Source organism: Polypterus senegalus, chromosome 4, assembly GCF_016835505.1.
Source record: "Polypterus senegalus isolate Bchr_013 chromosome 4, ASM1683550v1, whole genome shotgun sequence".
Classification (NCBI taxonomy): domain Eukaryota; kingdom Metazoa; phylum Chordata; class Cladistia; order Polypteriformes; family Polypteridae; genus Polypterus; species Polypterus senegalus.
This window is the reverse complement of record NC_053157.1, coordinates 42,560,090-42,582,547: the sequence shown is the minus strand read 5'-3', so window position 1 is coordinate 42,582,547 and position 22,458 is coordinate 42,560,090. Positions and strand designations below refer to the sequence as shown.

General features: G+C 36.0%; 1 protein-coding gene across 1 annotated transcript in view; it reads right to left on the bottom strand.

Moving 5' to 3' along the window:
* Positions 1 to 376: 376 nt before the first annotated feature.
* The window catches only part of LOC120527293 (excitatory amino acid transporter 1-like), a 90,632-nt gene continuing 68,550 nt past the window's right edge, over positions 377 to 22,458 (bottom strand). Inside the window, exons 8-10 of the mRNA XM_039750537.1 lie at positions 11,448 to 11,642; positions 10,794 to 10,928; positions 377 to 2,132 (exon numbers count right to left, since the gene is read on the bottom strand). Coding sequence (XP_039606471.1) covers positions 1,928 to 2,132; positions 10,794 to 10,928; positions 11,448 to 11,642 — 535 coding nt within the window. The 3' untranslated portion in view covers positions 377 to 1,927. The remainder of the gene's footprint in view (positions 2,133 to 10,793; positions 10,929 to 11,447; positions 11,643 to 22,458) is intronic.

The following is a 22,458-nucleotide window of genomic DNA, read 5'->3' as shown; positions in this document are numbered from 1 at the left end:
TTCCAACCCAGGACCTTGAACTGTGAGGCATCAACATCAATGACTTGTTTGTGCATAATGTCCTGATAGCCAAAACAGTAACAATGTTGTGTATTAGCAGTAAAATGATGGCTAAAGTTGCATAAAAGCAAAGAAAGAAGCAAGGCAATAATGACCATAAAACATTTAATAATAAGATGGTTCTTCTCTCAAAGCATTACCTTACCAGCAGCAGAAAAATACTAATTTATCAAGGTGTTCTGAAATTTCTAACTTTACAACCTTTCAATAAAAGTTTTATTATTACTTTCTGGGGTCTCTAAATATGGGAGTTTGAAATAATTCACTGTAACAAAAAATACAAATTAAGTTTTCATTTTCCTTTTTTATTTAAACCTATTTTTTTTTTTTTTACAGAAGACAAATCTATTTTTTAGCAGTCAACTTATGCCACACTTACATATACATCCAAATGTAAATAGAGAGCCATAACTTGGGTTTTCTTAACAGTTAGTTCTTAAAGATCATAACACAAGGTTCTATAATTTGCTATCAAGTGATATGACAGAATAATTCATTTAAGTTATGTAAATAAAACAAACAATGATGCATCAGCTATACAGCATAGATTCACATGTAAACCACTTTAGATTTTCTAAAAGTTAATGTTTTGAATGCAAGTACCACCTCATGATACTTTTCTATAAAAAATTTTAGAAAATATGTTCCTACATTCTAGAACATCAGTTAGCAAAATAAAAAATCATAAAGAGATCTATTTATAAATTTCAAAAAAGTAGCCACAATTGTTAGAAGGCACAGCTTGCCTATTCTATACAAAAATATACTCCAAAACACAAAATCCTTTAAAAAATGTTTGTTTTGTATGTCAATCACACATACAGCCGTGTGTTTAAACTTTGACTATTTTGATCACATAAGTATACAACATGGAGACTTCACAGGTATATTGTAGCCTTCTGTTTGTTTAACAAAAATAATCTTTTTTGTAATTTAAACTTCAAAAAAAAATCTTAAAATAAAACTCCATTACAATTTATAAAGCTCACCCAAATATAAAATTCTGTTCTCTGTCTATGAAGGACTTTTCAGCTGAAGATATATTTACATATATTTAAACTTGTTTTTATGTATGGGTAGACCTGAATATAATCTGAATATGTGGCACAAATGCTTGAAAAAACAACACACATCTATAAACCTACAAACATCCTTTACCTTTATCATAAATAACCATCCTGTGTCCTCACACCATCCCTTTTCAATCAACACCTGATACAGCCTTCTGAATTTAGAGCACACTCACTTCTGAATCTGGTGTTATTTTTTCCAACATACAAAAAAAAATCAAATAGTGTAAGATTTTAGACATTTGTTGTAAATTAAATAATAAAAAAAAAAAGAACAGGTAATTTGTGATTGTGCTCTGGGCAAGAACTATAACACAAAAATGTTCAGGTCTTTATTGATATCTTGGGGAAAAAAAAGGAAAAAAAAAACATTAAAAATGCCACTTAAATCATGTTATCACATTATATCACACTACTATACATTAAAATGAATGACATCTACAGCATTGCTAGCACAGAAATATTGTGTAAACCTAGAACACTCAATAAAACCACCTTTCATAACTAAAACTGGCACTCGAAACAATTCATTATTACAACGAGAAACTACAGGGGGTTGTTCACTTTTTAGTATCTTAATTGATAATCAGTAAGCTTTCAAGCCTCACAGTAAATATACAGATTATATAGAATTTCTTACTGTATATGTGACCAATCAACTGGAAAAATAATCTAAAACAAAACAAACCTGATTCCCTTTAAACATATTGACACAGGGAAAAAATCCTTTATCCAGTCCCCACAAGCAGCATACACACACACACACACATACACACATACACACACACTTCAAAACACTACATCTTGGTTTCGCTGTCTAGTGGTTTTTCGTTTTCATTCTCTTGAGTAATCAGTTGATACGGTTTCTTCATTTCATTTTCTTCAACAACTGAGTTTCCCATTTCTGCATCTTTTGTTTGCAGCTCATGCCTGGACAGATATTCCACAATTCCAGCTCCAATTGAATCACCCAGCACATTTGTTGTGGTGCGCAGCCGGTCCCTGTTGGCAGAAATTCATGCTTTTTAACATACACTTGCAATAAACAATGCAAAGAATCGCATTTTCAGAAATAAAAGCCAATATACAAATTTTACATTACCTCCGGTTTAAGCAGTACTAAAAGCATTGGAGAAGATAAAAACACAAAATGTCAATGTAGTCAATTTTTAACATTTTCTTTTGTAATAAATTTAGAACTTAAATACAGATCTGACAATGACATATTTGATTATAACCACTTTTATATTTAAACATAAATGCCAAACATCCACGCCAACATTATACCTACCCATAGGGCAGTTTTCACTCAGGTCATAAAAAACTGCTTAGGGTAACATTTGAACCAATCAGACCCATATGTAGTTACACATATAATAGACAAGCACATTAATTAGATATCTGTTAGGTAACAATAGGCAAATCTAAATAAACAAAAAAGTTAAAGTCATATTCATATAGTTTTGTTTTATTTGTAAGGACAGTTTAATAAAGCAAGTGTTGTCATGAAATGACTATATAGATATAAGTAAAACAAATGAGAAGTAGACAACTATTTTTTTTTATTAAAAGTGGCTTAAACAACCAAAAGTTAACAGCAAAAAAAAAAAAAACGCACAATATGTACAAATAACAATTTACCAGCATCTCATGAAAACTGAAAGCTATGGACATTTCAGAGATTGAAGGTGATTTTTTTGTTAGTTCGATTAGTACTGGTTTCACTTGCCTTTAAAGGCTTTCTAACTCTCACTGGTGTCTTCAACTAGCAACACAGTACTACTTAAGAGAAAAAAGATCCCAAGAGACAGGCTTCATTTCTAGAGTACTGACTTCTTAACCTATGCTGTGCTGGGCATGAAATATAATCTTTCCTTTACCTGAGAAATTATACTTTCCACTCTTGAAATAAAGGTCTCTTTGTAACTGCTGTAAGTGATGTAAATTAATTCCTGTTAATTTAGATTAAATATATCCTCCTGACAGGCCTCAACAGGATAATTTATGTTTCTTAAACTAACTTCTTACAAACACATGAAGTCAACTTATTAAACATCCATCCATCCATCTAACTTAAAAAAATTGTCTACTATTACTCTATAAACTCCCTATCAAGTTTCTGGTCCCAGATTTTGAGTATAAGATTTCTAAGAACAAGAACATGCAAACTTCACACAGAAGGCACCCCAGGACAGAAATGAACTATGGTTCACTAACTGTAAAGGTGCAGTCAACTTATTTGAGCTGCTATGTCTCTAATAAGAACATTGTTAATGTATATGGAAATCTATTAATTATCCATTAATATTTGGATGAAAGAAGAATGAAATTATATTATCAACTAGTCTCCTCGTGGTAACATCAAGCCCGCACCATTCTGCCTGATGAGGAGGCCAAGCGAGTTTTACCCATGCACCTACTTGACAGGATAACAACAATAGCACCTGGCCATTTCAACGATACAGGCAGGGGCTCAAGGCCAGATAACCTACGTCAGCTCAGACAAGCGTCAAAATCCACATTCGATTTGACCCTCTTCACTCCCCCACTGTACTGGCAGATCTTGCTGATATAGTTGTTACCGGGGATTCCATTGTACGCAACCTTTATATTTCATGTCCTAAACAGAAATCTTTTGTTTCTTGTTTTCCTAGTGCATGAGTTGGAAGCATTACAAGAAGAGCACCGACAGTCTTTGGGAAGCACCAGGACAGGGCTGATGGAACAGTCATATTCCATGCAGGCATAAATGACATTCGTTTTTGACAGTTGGAAGTTCTAAAGGCAGACTTCGCAGCACTAATGCAGGCCACACAAAAGAGGACCCCAGCTGCTAGAATCACCATTTCAAGTATCTGCTGTTATTTAGACAGTCAAATAAACCCTATAATTAACTACTCTTCCTTGAACAACTGGTTGAGAGGCTTCTGCAAAAGATGAAATATCAGCTATGTGGACAACTGGGATCTCTTCTGGGAGAGACTGTGTTTCTTCAGATGAGATGGACTGCATCCCAACAGATTCAGTTCTCTGGTCCTCTCTAAAACATCTCAAAGGTAATTTATCTTCCCTGACTATGTAATTTTGGTATGTGGTCATTCTGTTCTGAATTCACCTTCAGATGTACACTGTATTAACACTAGAATAACTAACCACAGTCTAAAAGAAAAAATCCAGACAAAGTGGTATATTTCATCTATAGTTGTGCACTGTATTAGAACTATAACAACAGATTATAGATTAAAGAAAAAATAGGCACTAAGTGGCATTAACAAGAATAACCTTATTAGTCTCAGCTCTACATTTCCAAGTACTTAAATATGGCTCTGCTAAATATTAGAGCATTAACAAGCAAAACCTTTTACATTAATAATCTGATCAGTGATAAGAATATAGACTTTGTCTCACTAAGTGAAACAAGGCTTAACTCAAATGGTGCTGCAATATTAATTATAGCTGTAACCCCGAATTACAGTTTTGCTCATTTGGTTCGGCACAGCACTAAAGGAAGCGGTTTAGAGAATATTTACTCAAGCTAATTAAATGGTAAAAATGCCAGTTTTCGTATATTCCCATCTTTCGAAGTAGAGTTGTTATTCAAGGAATCTCCCAATCTATCATATTATCCGTTTATAGACCCTCAAAATATGATGCGTCTTTTATTGAGGAATTCTCAGACTTAGTATTCATAATAACAACAAACTATGTATGATAGGTATCTAAATGTAGGCAATTTTAAAGTTTCATTTGGTTAACCCCCGAAAGCAAGAGAATTCCTAAACTTACTGCAGTCTTTTGATCTGATTTAGCATGTCACCCAGTCCACGCATAAGGGAAGCCACAGGTTGGATTTAGGCAGGTTGTGGATGTCAGCATTTTTGACCATTTTTGCATATTATTTAATGAAGAAATACTGATAACTACAACTAATGTGAAGTGTATTGTTAAAAAAATTATTTTGATACATCTGCAGCTTCAATGTTTGCTAATATTCTAAACAATCAATCTGGTTATAGTGCTTACTTCAACAGTAGTAATAGTGTGAATAATAAAGTGGAACATTTTAATGCTAAGGTAAGAGCAGCAGCTTATACAGTGGCACATGAAAATATATTTAAGAAATCCTCCAGCATTATTATACCATGGAAGACTTACAGTGTCTGATTTAAAGAGAACATGCACGAGGGCTGAGTGTAAATGGAGGAAAAAACTAAACTAATACACTTTGAAATACTGAAGGCAAAAAATAACTGATTATAACAATGCAGTCTGCTTTGAGAGACAATCCTGTTTCTGTAAAATTATAAATGATAATGCTAATAATCCAAGAGTTTTATTTTCAACTATTGATCATCTTTTTAACCCAGCTCACATTATGAAATGCCTCCTGAAAACTACTAGTGAAACTTTTGAAGCGTTTGTCTTATTTTTGAAACACAAAATAAATGGTATTAGAAATAACATAGTACATACATCCCCAAAAGTTAATCTAATTGAATCCCAGCATACCCTTTTAATTAAGTTAAATTCTTTTAACGGAATAAATCTAACCAAACTATGTAAAATAATTTCTCAGTTGACTCTCTCCACCTGAATCTTTAATCCAATACCAACAAGCTTTTTTAAAGAAGTCTCTGATGTCCTAATTGGTAGTGTACTTGACACAGTGAACTCATCATTAGATATGGGGGTCTTCCCTGACTGTCTAAATACTGCAGTTGTTAAACCCCTACTCAAAAAAAGTAATCTTGACTCCTCTATCTTTGACAATTGTAAACCAATTTCTAACCTGCAATTCTTAGATACAATTCTGATCACTTGAATAAACATTCTATTCTTGATAAGTTTCACCCAAGTTTTAGAACAAATCATAGCACATAAACTGCACTGGTTAAAGTGGTAAATGATTTGTGAATTAATGTGGACAGAGACCGTATATCTGCTCTTGTTCTCTTAGACTTGAGTGCAGCATTTGACAATATAGACCAGAGCATTCTTATAAATCACATTCAACAATGGGTTGGCCTATCTATCAGTGTCTTAAATTGGTTTCAGTCTTGTTTAATAAGTAGAACATTCTTTGTTAGTTGTAATGATTATAAGTTGGAGATACATGATATTTGTATATGGTATACCACAAGGATTTATACTGGGTCCGCTGCTTTTTTCTATATACAGTATATGGTTCCATTAGGTTAGATCATCGCAAAGCACAAGGTGAGCTACCACAGCTATGCAGACAGAAAAAAAGAAAGAAAAGTGGAATGCTTTATTTGTGAATAAAAGTATTTTGCACATTTATACCAATCTTGCTGCTATGTGTCCTCATTGCCCATTTCATCTGTTTATGTCTACCAATGTCCCAGGTTCAAGGGAGTATGTGAGTTACAGCCAACCCAGATGTCACACTGTCACAACATTTTTGTTGGGGTTATATAAATACTGGCCACCTAATGAAGTCTTTAGACCTCAATGCTTGGTTTATATAGGATTATACTGACTTAGTTATGGCATCAGCTTTATTTTCTTCATTCATCAAGGGAAAGTAAATGCCAATAAATACAAAGCTGTTTTTTGCGTAGTCCTGTTCATTCTATGCTTAGTGGTTCAATCCACAGGGCATGAATCATTAAATAGTATGAAGAGCATGACAACAATGTTAAACCATATGTCATGACCAATGCAATAATCAAAACTTATAATTCAACTGAACAAGTAAGAGAGCAGTGCATGAAAATAATGTAACATACAGTAATGCATTAATATATACAAACAAACATGTTGTTCAGATAAGAATAGATTAAAATAAGACAACACATCTTCAGCCTGAAGTAATGCAAAATATTTAAATCTATGTGCGTGTGTGTGTGAATGTGCTGGAGGATAAACTGCACATAGCTGGTAATTTGTATAGTGTCCCTTACAATTAAAATGCTTTATAAAGAAGAAATACAACCAGTTGATAAACTGGAAACATAAACATAATTAAAAAGCACAAAATAAAAACAGGGTCTACTCCAGGGCTCTTTCTTGCCTTCCTGGCTGCTGTCTGTAACAGAGTTCTGGGCTTACTCTACAAATCCAGCACAGGTTAGTTGTTTATTTCCAAAAATAACATTATTTTAAAATGCAAACTTCACTGACAATTTTAAGGGAAGAATAATATTCTACATCCTTCTATCCTGAAGATTTGAGTTTTACTAGTCCATAACTTGAATATTTATTGCTCCCATCCTAAATCATTTGTGTGGTAAATACAAAACAGATTTTTTCATACATCATATAATATAAAGGAAGTCACAGAAAAGCAGCGCCTATTTAGCAGTTCAACACATGCCAAAATGAAAATATAATCTATTGTTCAAAAACAGTCATGTATATGTGTGCTGCATAAATGTGAATTCTTATTGAAAAGAAAACTGTCTTCACAGCTTTGTATTATTTGTAAAAGCTGGTGTTTGTCCAGTATCAATATGCACATTTGTCCAGACATGCATTGTTTTGCTGGTAAGCACTGATGTCTTTGTAACTGCATTAAATGCAGTTGCTAAATGCAGTGTAACTCATATCAATTACAGTAAATTCTGCATGTGTTATTTAATGTCATGATAGAATTGGCTCAGCAGATGCCAGATTTTGCAAAGAGGCATTGGGGCTCATGACTGTTTTATAAGAATGAATGTGCCTGGGATTTTAACCTAATTTTTATGGATTATTTATTGATTTTAACCTCCACATTTCACTTGGATTTTACTGAACAATTTATCTATGTATTGCATATTTTGTGCACTGCACTTTTTGGACACTGTTGTTTTTAATAAAAGCACTCTAACACTGCACCAACACCTTGCTAAATGTGGTGTCCTCCTATGCCCGGCTCATCCTTGGGTGTGTTACTAATGGTCTCAGGTTAAAATAGCTACGGAAAAAAACCCTAACTAAAGTCATTTTTAAAAGGGAAGCCTAATGGCATCTTTTTACAAGGGTCACTGTATGCCAGAATACCTGCTTGTTGTTACAGGTCTATTCATTTCCTTTGGTCCAGACAAAAGAAATAAAATGTCATTCTTACCTCCAAAATATATTAAATGCAGAGCGTAGTGTGCTTTGTATTTCAATGATAACTGTAATAAGTCAGATCAATCTTCTGACATTACACTAATGCTACTTCTTATAATTAATTCCAGAACTTAAACTAGCACCCTTGATGCACAACCTTCAGCACAAAGAACCAGAGAAAAACTCTAAAATCTGCTGCTTTAAACTGTACATTCATTAGCCATTTTTGACTGTTTTAGGACTCCATAATAATTCACTTATTCCATGAGTTCTGTCTCCTTTCCTATTATTGTTATATAGTATAAGTAATGTCAAATAGTAAAGGTCAAATGGTAATGAATGTGATTTTGACTACATATACATGTACTGTATTAAATACTTACCTGTAATTTTACGATTTGCACAAAACACTTGGATTTAAAGGCTTTTATGTTCCACCTCAGATAGTTTACCATATTTAGGTGGCCTACAGGGTATGCACAATGGCACAACGGTAGTGCTGCTGTCTTGCAACAAGGAAACCAAGATTTAAGTCCTGAGTACTCCCTGAGTGAAGTTTGCATGCTTTCCCTATGTCAACTTGGCTTTCCTCCCACAGGCCAAAGGCATGCAGGTTAGGAGGATTGAGGATGCTACACTGACCCTGTCTCGAGGGCGTTCACCCTGCAATGGTCTGGTGCTACTTCTAGGGATTATTTCCTGCCTTGTACCCAATGCTTGTGTGGATAGGGTCCAACTTCCCCATTACCTTGATCTGGATAAGCAGGTTTGGAAGATAGATAGATGGAGGTGGTCTGAAGGTTCTTCAGATTTTTGTTTTTTTTAGTGTAGAAATCTAACTTTTTCTCTATACAACAATAAAATCTACATGTCAGTGCTGTGTCACATTTGTCTATAACAAATCCAGTTACCCAGTCATTTAGAATGTATGTTCAGTGTGCTTTAACAAAACAGTGATTACTTTTTTGTTTTTTTCCCACTTTTTTAATAATAATAATAATAATAATAATAATTAATCCTATTATTTTTTTCATTTTATAGGAAATTTATAAAGTATACACCTATATTACAGTAGAGCGCAAGAAATGCTTTTATAAGTGGGTACACCGACACTATCAAGTGTAAGTAAATCTCACAACACGACGAAACAACTTGGGATCCCGGGTGGCAACGCCCTAGGCACATACGCGGTCCAGTCTCACCCTCTGGAAATGACCCTCTATCTGCCGCAGTGTTACTTGGCCTGGTCCAGCCACTCGGGTCCCCAACAATGAGGATCTTACAAGCTGGATCACCCTCAGGGAAATGCACCACATGGCTGTAGTGCCACAACTGACGCTCCCTCACAATGCAGGTAATGTGCCTCATTCAGGACTCCATGAGCAACCACTTATTCGACACAAAGTCAAATCAATGGTACTCAAGGATTATCCGGAGAGAGACAGTACCAAAGGAGTCCAGTCTTCATCTTAGGTCACTGGATAGAGTCCATGTTTCGCAACCATAATAATAATAATAAAACCTGTAACAATTATGTATGACCGACTAGTAGCTGAAAAAGTAGAGAGATGGTCTGTATGTAGGCTGCCTGTAGAAAGACAACACACTATAAATGAGACAAGGTGAAGCCACTGCATGATTAAGCCAACTGGCATTCTGCTGGTGTAGGGCTTAGTCCCCCTTTCAATATATGCTGTAAGAAGGAAAATGGTGAGAAGTGAATGCATATTCTGCATCTCTCAGAGCTGTTCACACACAAAATGCACTTTAAAAATATTAGAAACAGTTACTTTATTTTGTATTTAAAATTTCAGGTGGATTTATGTACATCTTAAAACCTCCTTAGTTTTAAAGTATCTAAAATCACAGAACATGTTTCCACTTGCATACAACTGAACCCTCACGTCAACTCCTCATATCAGACAAGCAACACTTGAGGAACATGTTCAGGCACTTTCAGTCTTATATTTTTCATATCATACTTTGTAAACAGCACAGCAAACAATGGATTACTTTCTCCGACATCTTCTATTTAATTTGTTCTTTATGCATTGCTGCAAATCGGCTTCACACACATGCTACTTCTTCTGCACATAAAGTATTTGAAATAATCAGAAAATATTAATTTAATAAATGTTGTACCAGAACATTGTTTTTATTTCTCTGATCCTCTTCCACAGAACTGGCTTCAGAGAAAGTTATAGAAAAACCATGGACATAGACCCCAAGGTGGCAGGACAAAAATACAATTCTTGATAGATATTTTGGTTAGTAAATATGCAACCACTTTTTTTGTGTTGACAGTAAAAAATGGTTTTATAAGTTTATAAAAGTTAGCAGTATTTTTTACCTTAGCACGTACAATATAGGAACTGTAGGTTGCACAAAATATTGCATACAAAAGGAGTTTCCCAGAACCCGACAGTTGCTTACTTGAAGACTTAACTGTATATTGTTTACTAATGAAGAATTTCTAGTGAACTTCTTCCTGAAGAATTTTGTTAATTTGTAAGATTATTTTGTGCAATCCCTTTTTGTCTAAATCACTTTTTACCTGAAGTTTTAAAATGTGAAACAAAGTAGCAGTTGGAGAACACTACTTACAGGAACCAATCCACTGCAATGATTAGTGTGATGTCATCAGTTGGTAGACCCACAGAAGTCAACACAATGACCATTGTAACAAGCCCAGCTTGAGGGATCCCTGCAGCTCCGATACTGGCTGCTGTGGCTGTAATACTTTTAAAAGAAATAAAAAAAAAAAAATTACAATATTTTGGTCATTTTAATTGGAAAGCTGAAAATAAATAATTTCAAAAATATATATGTCCTACTACAGTTCATTAATCACTATGAACCACATCAAAGTGCTTCAAAAGAAATTTCACCACGTATAGCAAAAGCATGTCCAAAATTCTGGTACTGTATAATCACACAAATAACACCTAAGTATGTAATATTTTAATAACTAAGAACACTTTTAAAATTGGTCTGTATCATATAAAGTATTTGGGCATTCAGCTTGATTTTAATTTTACATAAATATTAATGCAGAAAAAAGAAAATACATTTTCTTCACCTTATGATAGTAAAGGAAAAAACCAGATAAAACTATTTCCCTGAAATAGCTTTCAGCAAACCATAATTTTTGTATAACTTAGTAAAGTGCTCATTTACTTGTCAAGATAATATTTCTCTATTGTTTTGAAGAACAGCTGTATTTTCAATAAGGTATTTATTTCTGTGTTGTTTACAAACCTGATGGTGATGATCTGTCCGAAATTCAAATCCATTCCATTAACCTGTGCTATGAAAATGGCTGCTAGAGCTTCATACAAAGCTGTACCATCCATGTTAATTGTAGCTCCTACTGGTAGGACAAATCTGGTTACACGTTTGTCTACTTTGTTGTTTTCTTCAAGGCATTTAAATGTGATTGGGAGAGTTGCAGAACTGTAACAAAGGGATAGACAAAAGAACTTTAAAAGCAAATTCTGGACAAGGTTCCTATAAAGCACTAATCTGAGGAAAGTTTTTAAAAACCCTAAGCACAGAAAACCCACCAAAGCACAGTAAAGTCCATTTTAATGAACAGGATAGCTGTACAGGGTACTCCAAAACTAAAATAAGCTATCTAAAAGCTGAAGCAAACACATTGAAAGAACAACAATCCTTCACAGTCTAGATGGAGGAAACTGTGAGAGTGTAGTAAATTCGTAATACAGTCTAACACAATTTCCCATGGTCTAATAGCTAGTGGTATTGTTTGCAACAGCCAGTTTTACAAGGAAATGGTGATTTGGATTGATTAAAGATTTATCAAGCTGCAGTATAATCCTTCATATCCTTTTATGTTGTTGCCCACTAAAAATAGTATTTTATATAATATGATATCAGTGATTCTCTTAAACACAGAATAAAATGCAATACACAAACCTCACTGTAAAAATGATTTGGAACAAACTGCAGCCCATCTGGGATGTATGGGGGACTATAAAAAATATTTTTAGCTTTTTATACTTTCTAGGTAGTATTCTGGTTCCTCTAAATCAGCAATTGCTAAAAATCAAATCACAGAGTTGGAGGTTTGACCTCCCTTCCCAGCACAAGCCTTTTGACATTTATTTTCGAAATGGCTAAAAAATAAGGTCTATCTGGCCTGACAACTTTATTTGCTATCTTCATGCATACCATACATCACTCTTATAATATGCATAGACAAAAATTTACATTTTACTCCTTGTGCAAATGCATCCATTCTTCATACAATGGCTAGAAAATCTCAATTCATATATCCCAGGTCTGCTCAGCTTGGCTTTTTCCTAAAATGGTAGGCACATGGATGTAATTTTCCAGTGTAAGGGAACCATTGAGACACAATATCTGCACTGATGCTTGAAACATCTGCTTTTAATTAAAAAGGCAGAAAATTATTGGGATGTCTTAAAACAGGTGTAGGGGTAAAACCTTCCTTTATTTTTAGAAGGGTTTGGTGGGCCTCAGAGCTCCATTGGAACTTGTGCTCTCTTTCAAGTGAGGGCTATAATAGATACAACAACAGAGTTACATTTTTTTTTTTTAAACTAAATTTATCATTGGAAAAAATATTAAATGTTGGCCTTTTGACGCAGAGCATGTCCCTTCTAATTCATAATTGCTTTGACTTTAATTTGGTCTCTTCGTAAATCGTGTCAGTTTACATGTCAACTGAAAAATGAAAATGAGAGTTTATTAAAAGTAATATTTTTCTAACATTACAGAGTTGGCTTTCATATAACCTAGATAACATTAGTTCAACATTTGGTACATACATTTAGAGAAGTAAGAAAATATCACCAATGTACACTCAAAATATTCCTGAAAATAGCAATAACAAATAATTAAAAACAACTAGAGTAACAGGACACAAGGCAAAAACTCTGTCGTCCACTTAACAGAACTTAACAGTATGGCAAAGAATATGGTATTTAAGACTTTCTGTTAAGGTCTACATAATAAAGAGTATGAAGGGTAGTATAGGGTCACCCTAAGACCCAAAAACGACAAAACTGACCAGAAAATAAAGTGCATTTAAGGGTAATCAAACAGATAGTTATTCTTAAGGTCCATAACTAGAATACCATTTTCTAACTATGGGACAGAGAATAATTTGGTGGTTATTTTTTATCCAAAACCTGTCAAAACCTGCCTTGTGCACCACCATCTTAAATAACTTATGTATGATGATATCACATGTCACATTAATTTCACCGTCCACATACAGCACGTGAGTGGCAATGTCAATTATGAACAATATGGTCATAATCCTCAAAGTACAGTCCTAAAAAGGCAGTGACCATAAAATAATACTGTCAAAATGATATAAGCAAATTAATGACTAATTTAAATAAAAATAAAAGTACCATAATATTAAAATGGAAATAAGAAATATCCTCAACAAACCAAGGTATCGTTTACAATACCGATATATTGTTATAGGTACAATCTCTAACTTCCCCAAATATAGCTAATATTTATTGTCCTAATTTAGACAGGACTTTTTTAAATTAAATTCTAATAGACAGATAAACTTATTTTAAAGTTATATAAACTTTAATACGTGTAGATGTAAAAATTATGTAGTATTGAAATGTTTGCTATACTGTATAAAATAAATAATTCTGGCAATTTTAACCTGAAATATATGTAACAAAACTAACAAAATGTATATTTTATGTCAAAAACAAATGTTCAGTCTAAACACTGATTAACACAGCATGCAATCATTATTTGTTTTCTATTTTAGTTGAAACAAGGGAATGGAATTATTGTTTACAATCATTATAAACAATTCCCTTTACAAAGTTAAATATGACAATTATACCTAGCAAGGTGTGTTCATCCTAGAAAGTGTGTTGTTTTAAAAATTGCAATCCCTTCTCTCATCCTGATGTACAATGTAACCGAGAAATCCGGGTCCATCTGGGAAATGGACTGTTTGTACCACTTTCTTCGGGAAAGCGGTACAGAAACATAAAAACATGTACCAGCCGACTGAAAGACAGCTTTTTCCCCAGAGCTGTGAAGTCCATCTGCCCCTGCAGAGACACACACATACATCTCATATTTGTGACGCTGTGTTTTCTGACCATATGCCTGTGATATTTGAAGTTTCTCTTGCCTAGACCACGGTTAAACCTCACGCTGCTGCTCGGCGCTGTCGTGTTTTTAATTCTTCCACTGCTGAGCAGTTTTCAACAGCTTTTAAGCAGAACTGTATCATTCCAGAGTTTTCATGCTGCCAGACTGAGGAGCTCAGCTCATGGTTTTATTCCACCTATCGGACTGCATTGGACATTGTTGCTACATTGAAAACCAGGCAACCTAAAACTAAATCTGAGCCCTGGTTAAATGAGGTGACTCGTGCTGTTAGACGCGAGTGCCATCGAGCTGAGCGCAAGTGGAAAAAAGACAGACTGCAAGTGTCACTTCAGGTGTTAAAGGACTGTTGGCATCATTATCAAACGACTGTAAAAGTTGCAAAAAGAAAACACTTCTCTGACATTGTTGTGTCAAATTGTCACAATCCCCGTGTTTTGTTTAAGACCATTGACTCTGTTCTTAATGTACCACAGACTGACTGTATCGAGCCCTCTCGTACTGCCTGTGAAAATTTTCTACACTTTTTTACTGAAAAGGTTTCCTCTACTAGGGCTCAAATCTCTCCTCTTGCTCATGACCCCTTAGTCCGTGTCCCCTGCTCTGCTGTCTTCGACAGGTTTGAGCCTGTGACATTGTCATTTTTACAGGAGATTGTTGGTCATTTAAAACCTGCAGGGTCCCCAAACGATGGTGTCCCGCCTCGACTCTTTAAAGAGGTTTTATTCACAATTGGACCGCTGGTTCTTGAACTGGTAAATCATAGTTTGTCATCAGGTGTGGTCCCTAAGGATTTTAAACATGCAGTGGTTCAACCTCTGATTAAAAAAACGGCTCTAGATCCTTTAGCTCTTGCAAGTTATAGGCCTATCTCCAAACTACCTTTTCTTTCTAAAATCCTTGAAAAGATAGTTTACAACCAATTGATGGCCTTTCTGGAAAAACAAAATATTTTAGAGATTTTCCAATCTGGTTTTAAACACTTACATAGCACCGAATCAGCCCTTTTAAAAGTTTTTAATGATTTATTTTTAGCTACTGACTCTGGTGACTGTGTTGTTCTTGTGCTTTTAGATTTGACTGCTGCATTTGATACAGTGGACCATGCCATTTTACTCTCTCGTTTGGAGCAGTGGGTGGGCATCCAGGGTATAGCACTAGAGTGGTTCAGGTCCTACTTGGCTGAGCGAACCTTTTGTGTAAGTCTTGGTGACTATGTGTCCTCTTCCACTCCTCTCTTGTGTGGTGTCCCACAAGGCTCAGTTTTAGGCCCCTTCCTTTTTTCTTTGTACAAACCGGATTACAAAAAAGTTGGGACACTAAACAAAATGTGAATAAAAACTGAATGCAATGATGTGGAGATGGCAAATGTCAATATTTTATTTGTAATAGAACGTAGATGACAGATCAAACGTTTAATCCGAGTAAATGTATCATTTTAAAGGAAAAATATGTTGATTCAAAATTTCACGGTGTCAACAAATCCCAAAAAAGTTGGGACGAGTAGCAATAAGAGGCTGGAAAAAGTGAATTTGAGCATAACGAAGAGCTGGAAGACCAATTAACACTAATTAGGTCAATTGGCAACATGATTGGGTATAAAAAGAGCTTCTCAGAGTGGCAGTGTCTCTCAGAAGCCAAGATGGGTAGAGGATCACCAATTCCCACAATGTTGCGCAGAAAGATAGTGGAGCAATATCAGAAAGGTGTTACCCAGCGAAAAATTGCAAAGACTTTGCATCTATCATCATCAACTGTGCATAACATCATCCGAAGATTCAGAGAATCTGGAACAATCTCTGTGCGTAAGGGTCAAGGCCGTAAAACCATACTGGATGCCCGTGATCTCCGGCCCTTAAACGACACTGCACCACAAACAGGAATGCTACTGTAAAGGAAATCACAGAATGGGCTCAGGAATACTTCCAGAAACCATTGTCAGTGAACACAATCCACCGTGCCATCCGCCGTTGCCAGCTGAAACTCTACAGTGCAAAGAAGAAGCCATTTCTAAGCAAGATCCACAAGCTCAGGCGTTGTCACTGGGCCAGGGATCATTTAAAATGGAGTGTGGCAAAATGGAAGACTGTTCTGTGGTCAGACGAGTCACGATTTGAAGTTCTTTTGGAAATCTGGGACGCCATGTCATCCGGACCAAAGAGGACAAGGACAACCCAAGTTGTTATCAACGCTCAGTTCAGAAGCCTGCATCTCTGATGGCATGGGGTTGCATGAGTGCGTGTGGCATGGGCAGCTTGCATGTCTGGAAAGGCACCATCAATGCAGAAAAATATATTCAGGTTCTAGAACAACATATGCTCCCATCCAGACGTCATCTCTTTCAGGGAAGACCCTGCATTTTTCAACAAGATAATGCCAGACCACATTCTGCATCAATCACAACATCATGGCTGCGTAGGAGAAGGATCCGGGTACTGAAATGGCCAGTCTGCAGTCCAGATCTTTCACCTATAGAGAACATTTGGCGCATCATAAAGAGGAAGGTGCGACAAAGAAGGCCCAAGACGATTGAACAGCTAGAGGCCTGTATTAGACAAGAATGGGAGAGCATTCCTATTTCTAAACTTGAGAAACTGGTCTCCTCGGTCCCCAGACGTCTGTTGAGTGTTGTAAGAAGAAGGGGAGATGCCACACAGTGGTGAAAATGGCCTTGTCCCAACTTTTTTGGGATTTGTTGACACCATGAAATTCTGAATCAACATATTTTTCCCTTAAAATGATACATTTTCTCAGTTTAAACTTTTGTTCCGTGATTTATGTTCTATTCTGAATAAAATATTAGAAGTTGGCACCTCCGCATCATTGCATTCAGTTTTTATTCACGATTTGTATAGTGTCCCAACTTTTTTGGAATCCGGTTTGTATTTGCTCCCTCTTGGTTTTATACTTAGAAAACATGGTGTTGGGTTCCACTTTTATGCGGATGACTGTCAGATCTATGTTCCTCTAAAGAGATAGGGCACATTTTCTGTACAGCCATTACTTCAGTGCCTTGAAGACGTTAAAGCCTGGATGGCTTTTAATTTCTTAAAGTTCAATGAAAAAAAAACTGAGATGATCGTTTTTGGTGGCCCCACTGAGACCCCTAAAGTGCATTTAAGTTCCTTGGCCCAGTACAATAAGCCAATTGTCACAAATCATGGGGTCAAGGTGGATGCTGATCTTAAGTTTGATAGCCAGATTAAGTCGGTCATTAAATCAACCTTTTTTCAGTTGAGGCAGTTGGCTAAAATAAAGCCAATTCTTTCCCGGCACCATTTTGAAACAGTAATCCATGCCTTTGTTACTACTCGGCTGGACTACTGTAATGCACTTTATGCAGGAGTCAGTGCCTCATCGATTACTCATCTCCAGAGGGTCCAAAATGCTGCTGCTCGTCTTTTAACTGGCACTCGGAAATTTGAGCACATTTCCCCTGTTTTAGTTACACTTCACTGGTTGCCCGTTTCTTTTAGGATCCATTTTTAAATTATTTGATTTGCTTTTAAAGCTCTTCATGGCCTTGCCCCACCGCTCCTACAGCCTTATTCACCCACTCGCTCTCTCAGGTCAGCTGATCAGCTGCTCCTGAATGTACCAAGGACTAAGCGTAAACTTAGAGGAGACCGTGCTTTTGCTGTAGCAGCTCCCAAGCTATGGAATGATTTGCCTCTAGAGATTAGACAGGCCTCTTCTCTGTCTGTTTTTAAATCTCTTTTAAAAACCCATCTCTTTACCCTGGCCTTTGACACCTTGTGAGAAGTTCATTTTAGCTCATTTTACTTTTGTTGTTTTTAGCTGATTTTATCCCATTTTATATTGTTTTATCGTAGGGCTGTTTTATTTATGTATTATACCATTTTTATTCTATTCTTATTTATGTGCAAGAATGTTGTGTTGTTTTACCTATCAACTATTTATTGTACAGCACTTTGGACCTGTGCTGGTTGTTTTAAAGTGCTTTATAAATAAAATTAGATTGGATTTGATTGGATACATCTACCCCTAACCTGCCCCCCTGTAGACATGCACACACACCTTCCCTCGTAATCAAACACACACACTCGTATTCCTCCCCTGCTGACCCACGCACACATATCTCTGGTCTCTGCAGGCGTACTACCTCAGGAAAAGTCTGGACTTGATGATATCGTATTGCTTCTGTCCTTTATATTTATTATATTTTTATTTTATTATTTATAGTGTATTGTGTATTTTAAGAATTCTGCCTTGAAGCCAAATCCTACCAAGATAAATTTTGTTATGTGTATGCATAATGACAATAAAGAATTCTATTCTATTCTAAGGCACTAATCAAATGACATATTAATTAGCTTTGAAATGCTGGATTTATTCCCAAAAAACAACTATTGAAGAAAAGCCCAATGGAACAGCTGATTTTGGGGATCCTGAATCTGTACGTGTTCATTCTTAAGAACAGAGGAAGAAAAACTTTGACCAGTCATGAAAGCAGGACCATAGTTCTGCTTCAGAGTTATACTTATTGTGTGCTTACCATATTGCAATCTCAGACTAGCCTTTGCTTCTAGACAAATAAAACTGCATGCACATTTCACAAAAGTAGCAAAAGGAACAGAAAATGACTTAAATAGCATCAGGCTGGTAAGTACCACAGATCAGGCAAAAACAAATTTAAAACCACAGAGAAAAAAAACTGCAATTAACAAACCTAATCAAGGGTGAAAGAGATGAGTTATATGGAAGTTTAGATCATGTAAGAAATCAGAAAACTTAAATAAATGAACTAGTCAGCTTTCAGCTGTTATTTTTATCCTGCTGAAATATCACTAACCACTAAGGAGCTTCTGTTAATAGCAGAATAATTGCCACTGCCTGACAACAGCAAGAAGTGTGGAAATGGGTATGTATGAGAATGAGGTGTGAAAGAGAAGAGAATATACTGACACTGCTGTCAGATACAGAAGTCTAAGCTTTGCTGTACATACAGCACTATTTCAAAAATGAATGGATAGACACATCTGAAAAAGTAAGTAAACGCTCTCTGAATTTCACCTTTGTACACATGGCTACTGCATGTTGGCTTGTATTTTCCTTGATAATATACAATCTGTTACTCATTACTTGTTTCCTGAGGTTAGATGCAGTATATTTCATCTTAGGACTTGTTAGCTATGTTCAGATAAATAAAATCAAAACACATCAAATAGAGCGTACTTAGTTCTTATAAACGCAATTCTGCTTTTGTAATTGTTCATAATTTAAAAAATCCTCCACAGGTTGTCAAACTGTGCTTGATCATCTGCCAAACAGAAAGCTTTAGAAAAAATGATTCTAATACCTGTGAAGCACCTTTTACCTGGAAGAACTCTGCTTAATATTACCAAGTAACCAGACAGGTAAAATACAGTGGTGTGAAAAACTATTTGCCCCCTTCCTGATTTCTTATTCTTTTGCATGTTTGTCACATAAAATGTTTCTGATCATCAAACACATTTAATCATTAGTCAAATATAACACAAGTAAACACAAAATGCCATTTTTAAATGATGGTTTTTATTATTTAGGGAGAAAAAAAATCCAAACCTACATGGCCCTGTGTGAAAAAGTAATTGCCCCCTTGTTAAAAAATAACCTAACTGTGGTGTATCACAACTGAGTTCAATTTCCGTAGCCACCCCCAGGCCTGATTACTGCCACACCTGTTTCAATTAAGAAACCACTTAAATAGGAGCTGCCTGACACAGAGAAGTAGACCAAAAGCACCTCAAAAGCTAGACATCATGCCAAGATCCAAAGAAATTCAGGAACAAATGAGAACAGAAGTAATTGAGATCTATCAGTCTGGTAAAGGTTATAAAGCCATTTCTAAAGCTTTGGCACTCCAGCGAACCACAGTGAGAGCCATTATCCACAAATGGCAAAAACATGGAACAGTGGTGAACCTTCCCAGGAGTGGCCGGCCGACCAAAATTACCCCAAGAGCGCAGAGACGACTCATCTGAGAGGTCACAAAAGACCCCAGGACAACGTCTAAAGAACTGCAGGCCTCACTTGCCTCAATTAAGGTCAGTGTTCACGACTCCACCATTAGAAAGAGACTGGGCAAAAACGGCCTGCATGGCAGATTTCCAAGACGCAAACCACTGTTAAGCAAAAAGAACATTAGGGCTCGTCTCAATTTTGCTAAGAAACATCTTAATGATTGGCAAGACTTTTGGGAAAATACCTTGTGGACTGATGAGACAAAAGTTGAACATTTTGGAAGGCAAATGTCCCGTTACATCTGGCGTAAAAGGAACACAGCATTTCAGAAAAAGAACATCATACCAACAGTAAAATATGGTGGTGGAAGTGGCGGTCTGGGGTTGTTTTGCTGCTTCAGGACCTGGAAGGCTTGCTGTGATAGATTGAACCATGAATTCTACTGTCTACCAAAAAATCCTGAAGGAGAATGTCTGGCCATCTGTTCGTCAACTCAAGCTGAAGCGATCTTGGGTGCTGCAACAGGACAATGACCCAAAACACACCAGCAAATCCACCTCTGAATGGCTGAAGAAAAACAAAATGAAGACTTTGGAGTGGCTTAGTCAAAGTCCTGAGCTGAATCCAATTGAGATGCTATGGCATGACCTTAAAAAGGCGGTTCATGCTAGAAAACCCTCAAATAAAGCTGAATTACAACAATTCTGCAAAGATGAGTGGGCCAAAATTCCTCCAGAGCGCTGTAAAAGACTCATTGCAAGTTATCGCAAACGCTTGATTGCAGTTATTGCTGCTAAGGGTGGCCCAACCAGTTATTAGGTTCAGGGGGCAATTACTTTTTTCACACAGGGCCATGTAGGTTTGGATTTTTTTTCTCCCGAAATAATAAAAATCATCATTTAAAAACTGCATTTTGTGTTTACTTTTGTTATATTTGACTAATGGTTAAATGTGTTTGATGATCAGAAACATTGTGTGACAAACATGCAAAAGAATAAGAAATCAGGAAGGGGGCAAATAGTTTTTCACACCACTGTACCTGCCAGTATGTGAAATGCCTTTGTAGGTTGAATGTGTGAAAGACACTATTTAAAAATGAAGAGATTGATTGGTGACAGCACAAGAGTAAAACTTAAATTGCACAAGGTACTTAAACATTTCTCAAGAAACTAAATTTTGTCTCACAGATAAGCATTTCTTTATTAGTCATGTAGTGAGAAGTCAAGCAAAATGACACCTTTTATTGGTTAACTAAAAAGATTACAATATGCAAGCTTTCGAGGCAACTCAGGCCCTTTCTTCAGGCAAGATGTAATACAGAAACTGGAGTTCCCTGTGTTTATATACATACTAGGACAAGTAACAACATTGATAAAACTTTAAACGAGACATCTTAAATATAAAAAATGAATAGACCTCTTCAGGCTAAGATTCATTTAACAAGAGAGAAGATGTATGATCAAGATCTTTGGATAAGATAACTGTCCAACAAAGTTTCTGATGAGTTTTTCCGTACATTGTGGATCTGTAGTCAGGTTGTCTGTGTCAGTCTGAGAGATGCAAACAACCCTCATACCTGGCCATAAAACTCTTGACTCTATTCAAACTATGTTGTAATGTATTACATTTTAGCAGGAGTTTGACTTCCCATTCTCTTCTCTCTTGCTGTGTTCTGAAGTTGCCCATAAGCACTGTGACTTTAAAGTCCCTCTCACAGTGTCCATGACTGTTGAAGTGGGCTGCTACAGGGACATCTGTGTTGCCACGTTTAATGTGGAACCTGTGTAAATTCATTCTCTGGCGGAGTGTTTGTCCAGTTTCTCCTACACAGAGTTCAGTGTCAGGACATTTCATGCAGAGAATTAGGTAGACCACATTAGATGATCTGCAAGAAAATGAATCATTTATGCGATCTTCTAGTCAGCAGTGTGGTATAATTAAATGGTCTGTATTATAAAAGTAGGCACATGTTTTACATCTCTTCTGTAGGTAGGTAGATGTGCCATTTTCTGTTGGTTTACTTGGGGAGCTTCGGACAATTAGTTGCTGCAGGTTTGGTGGTTGTCTGTATGCCAGGAGGGGAGGTTCAGGAAATACATTTTTCAGTATTTGGTCATTGTTTAGCATTCTTTTAGAATTTTTCTAAGTGCTTCAAGATGTGGGTTGT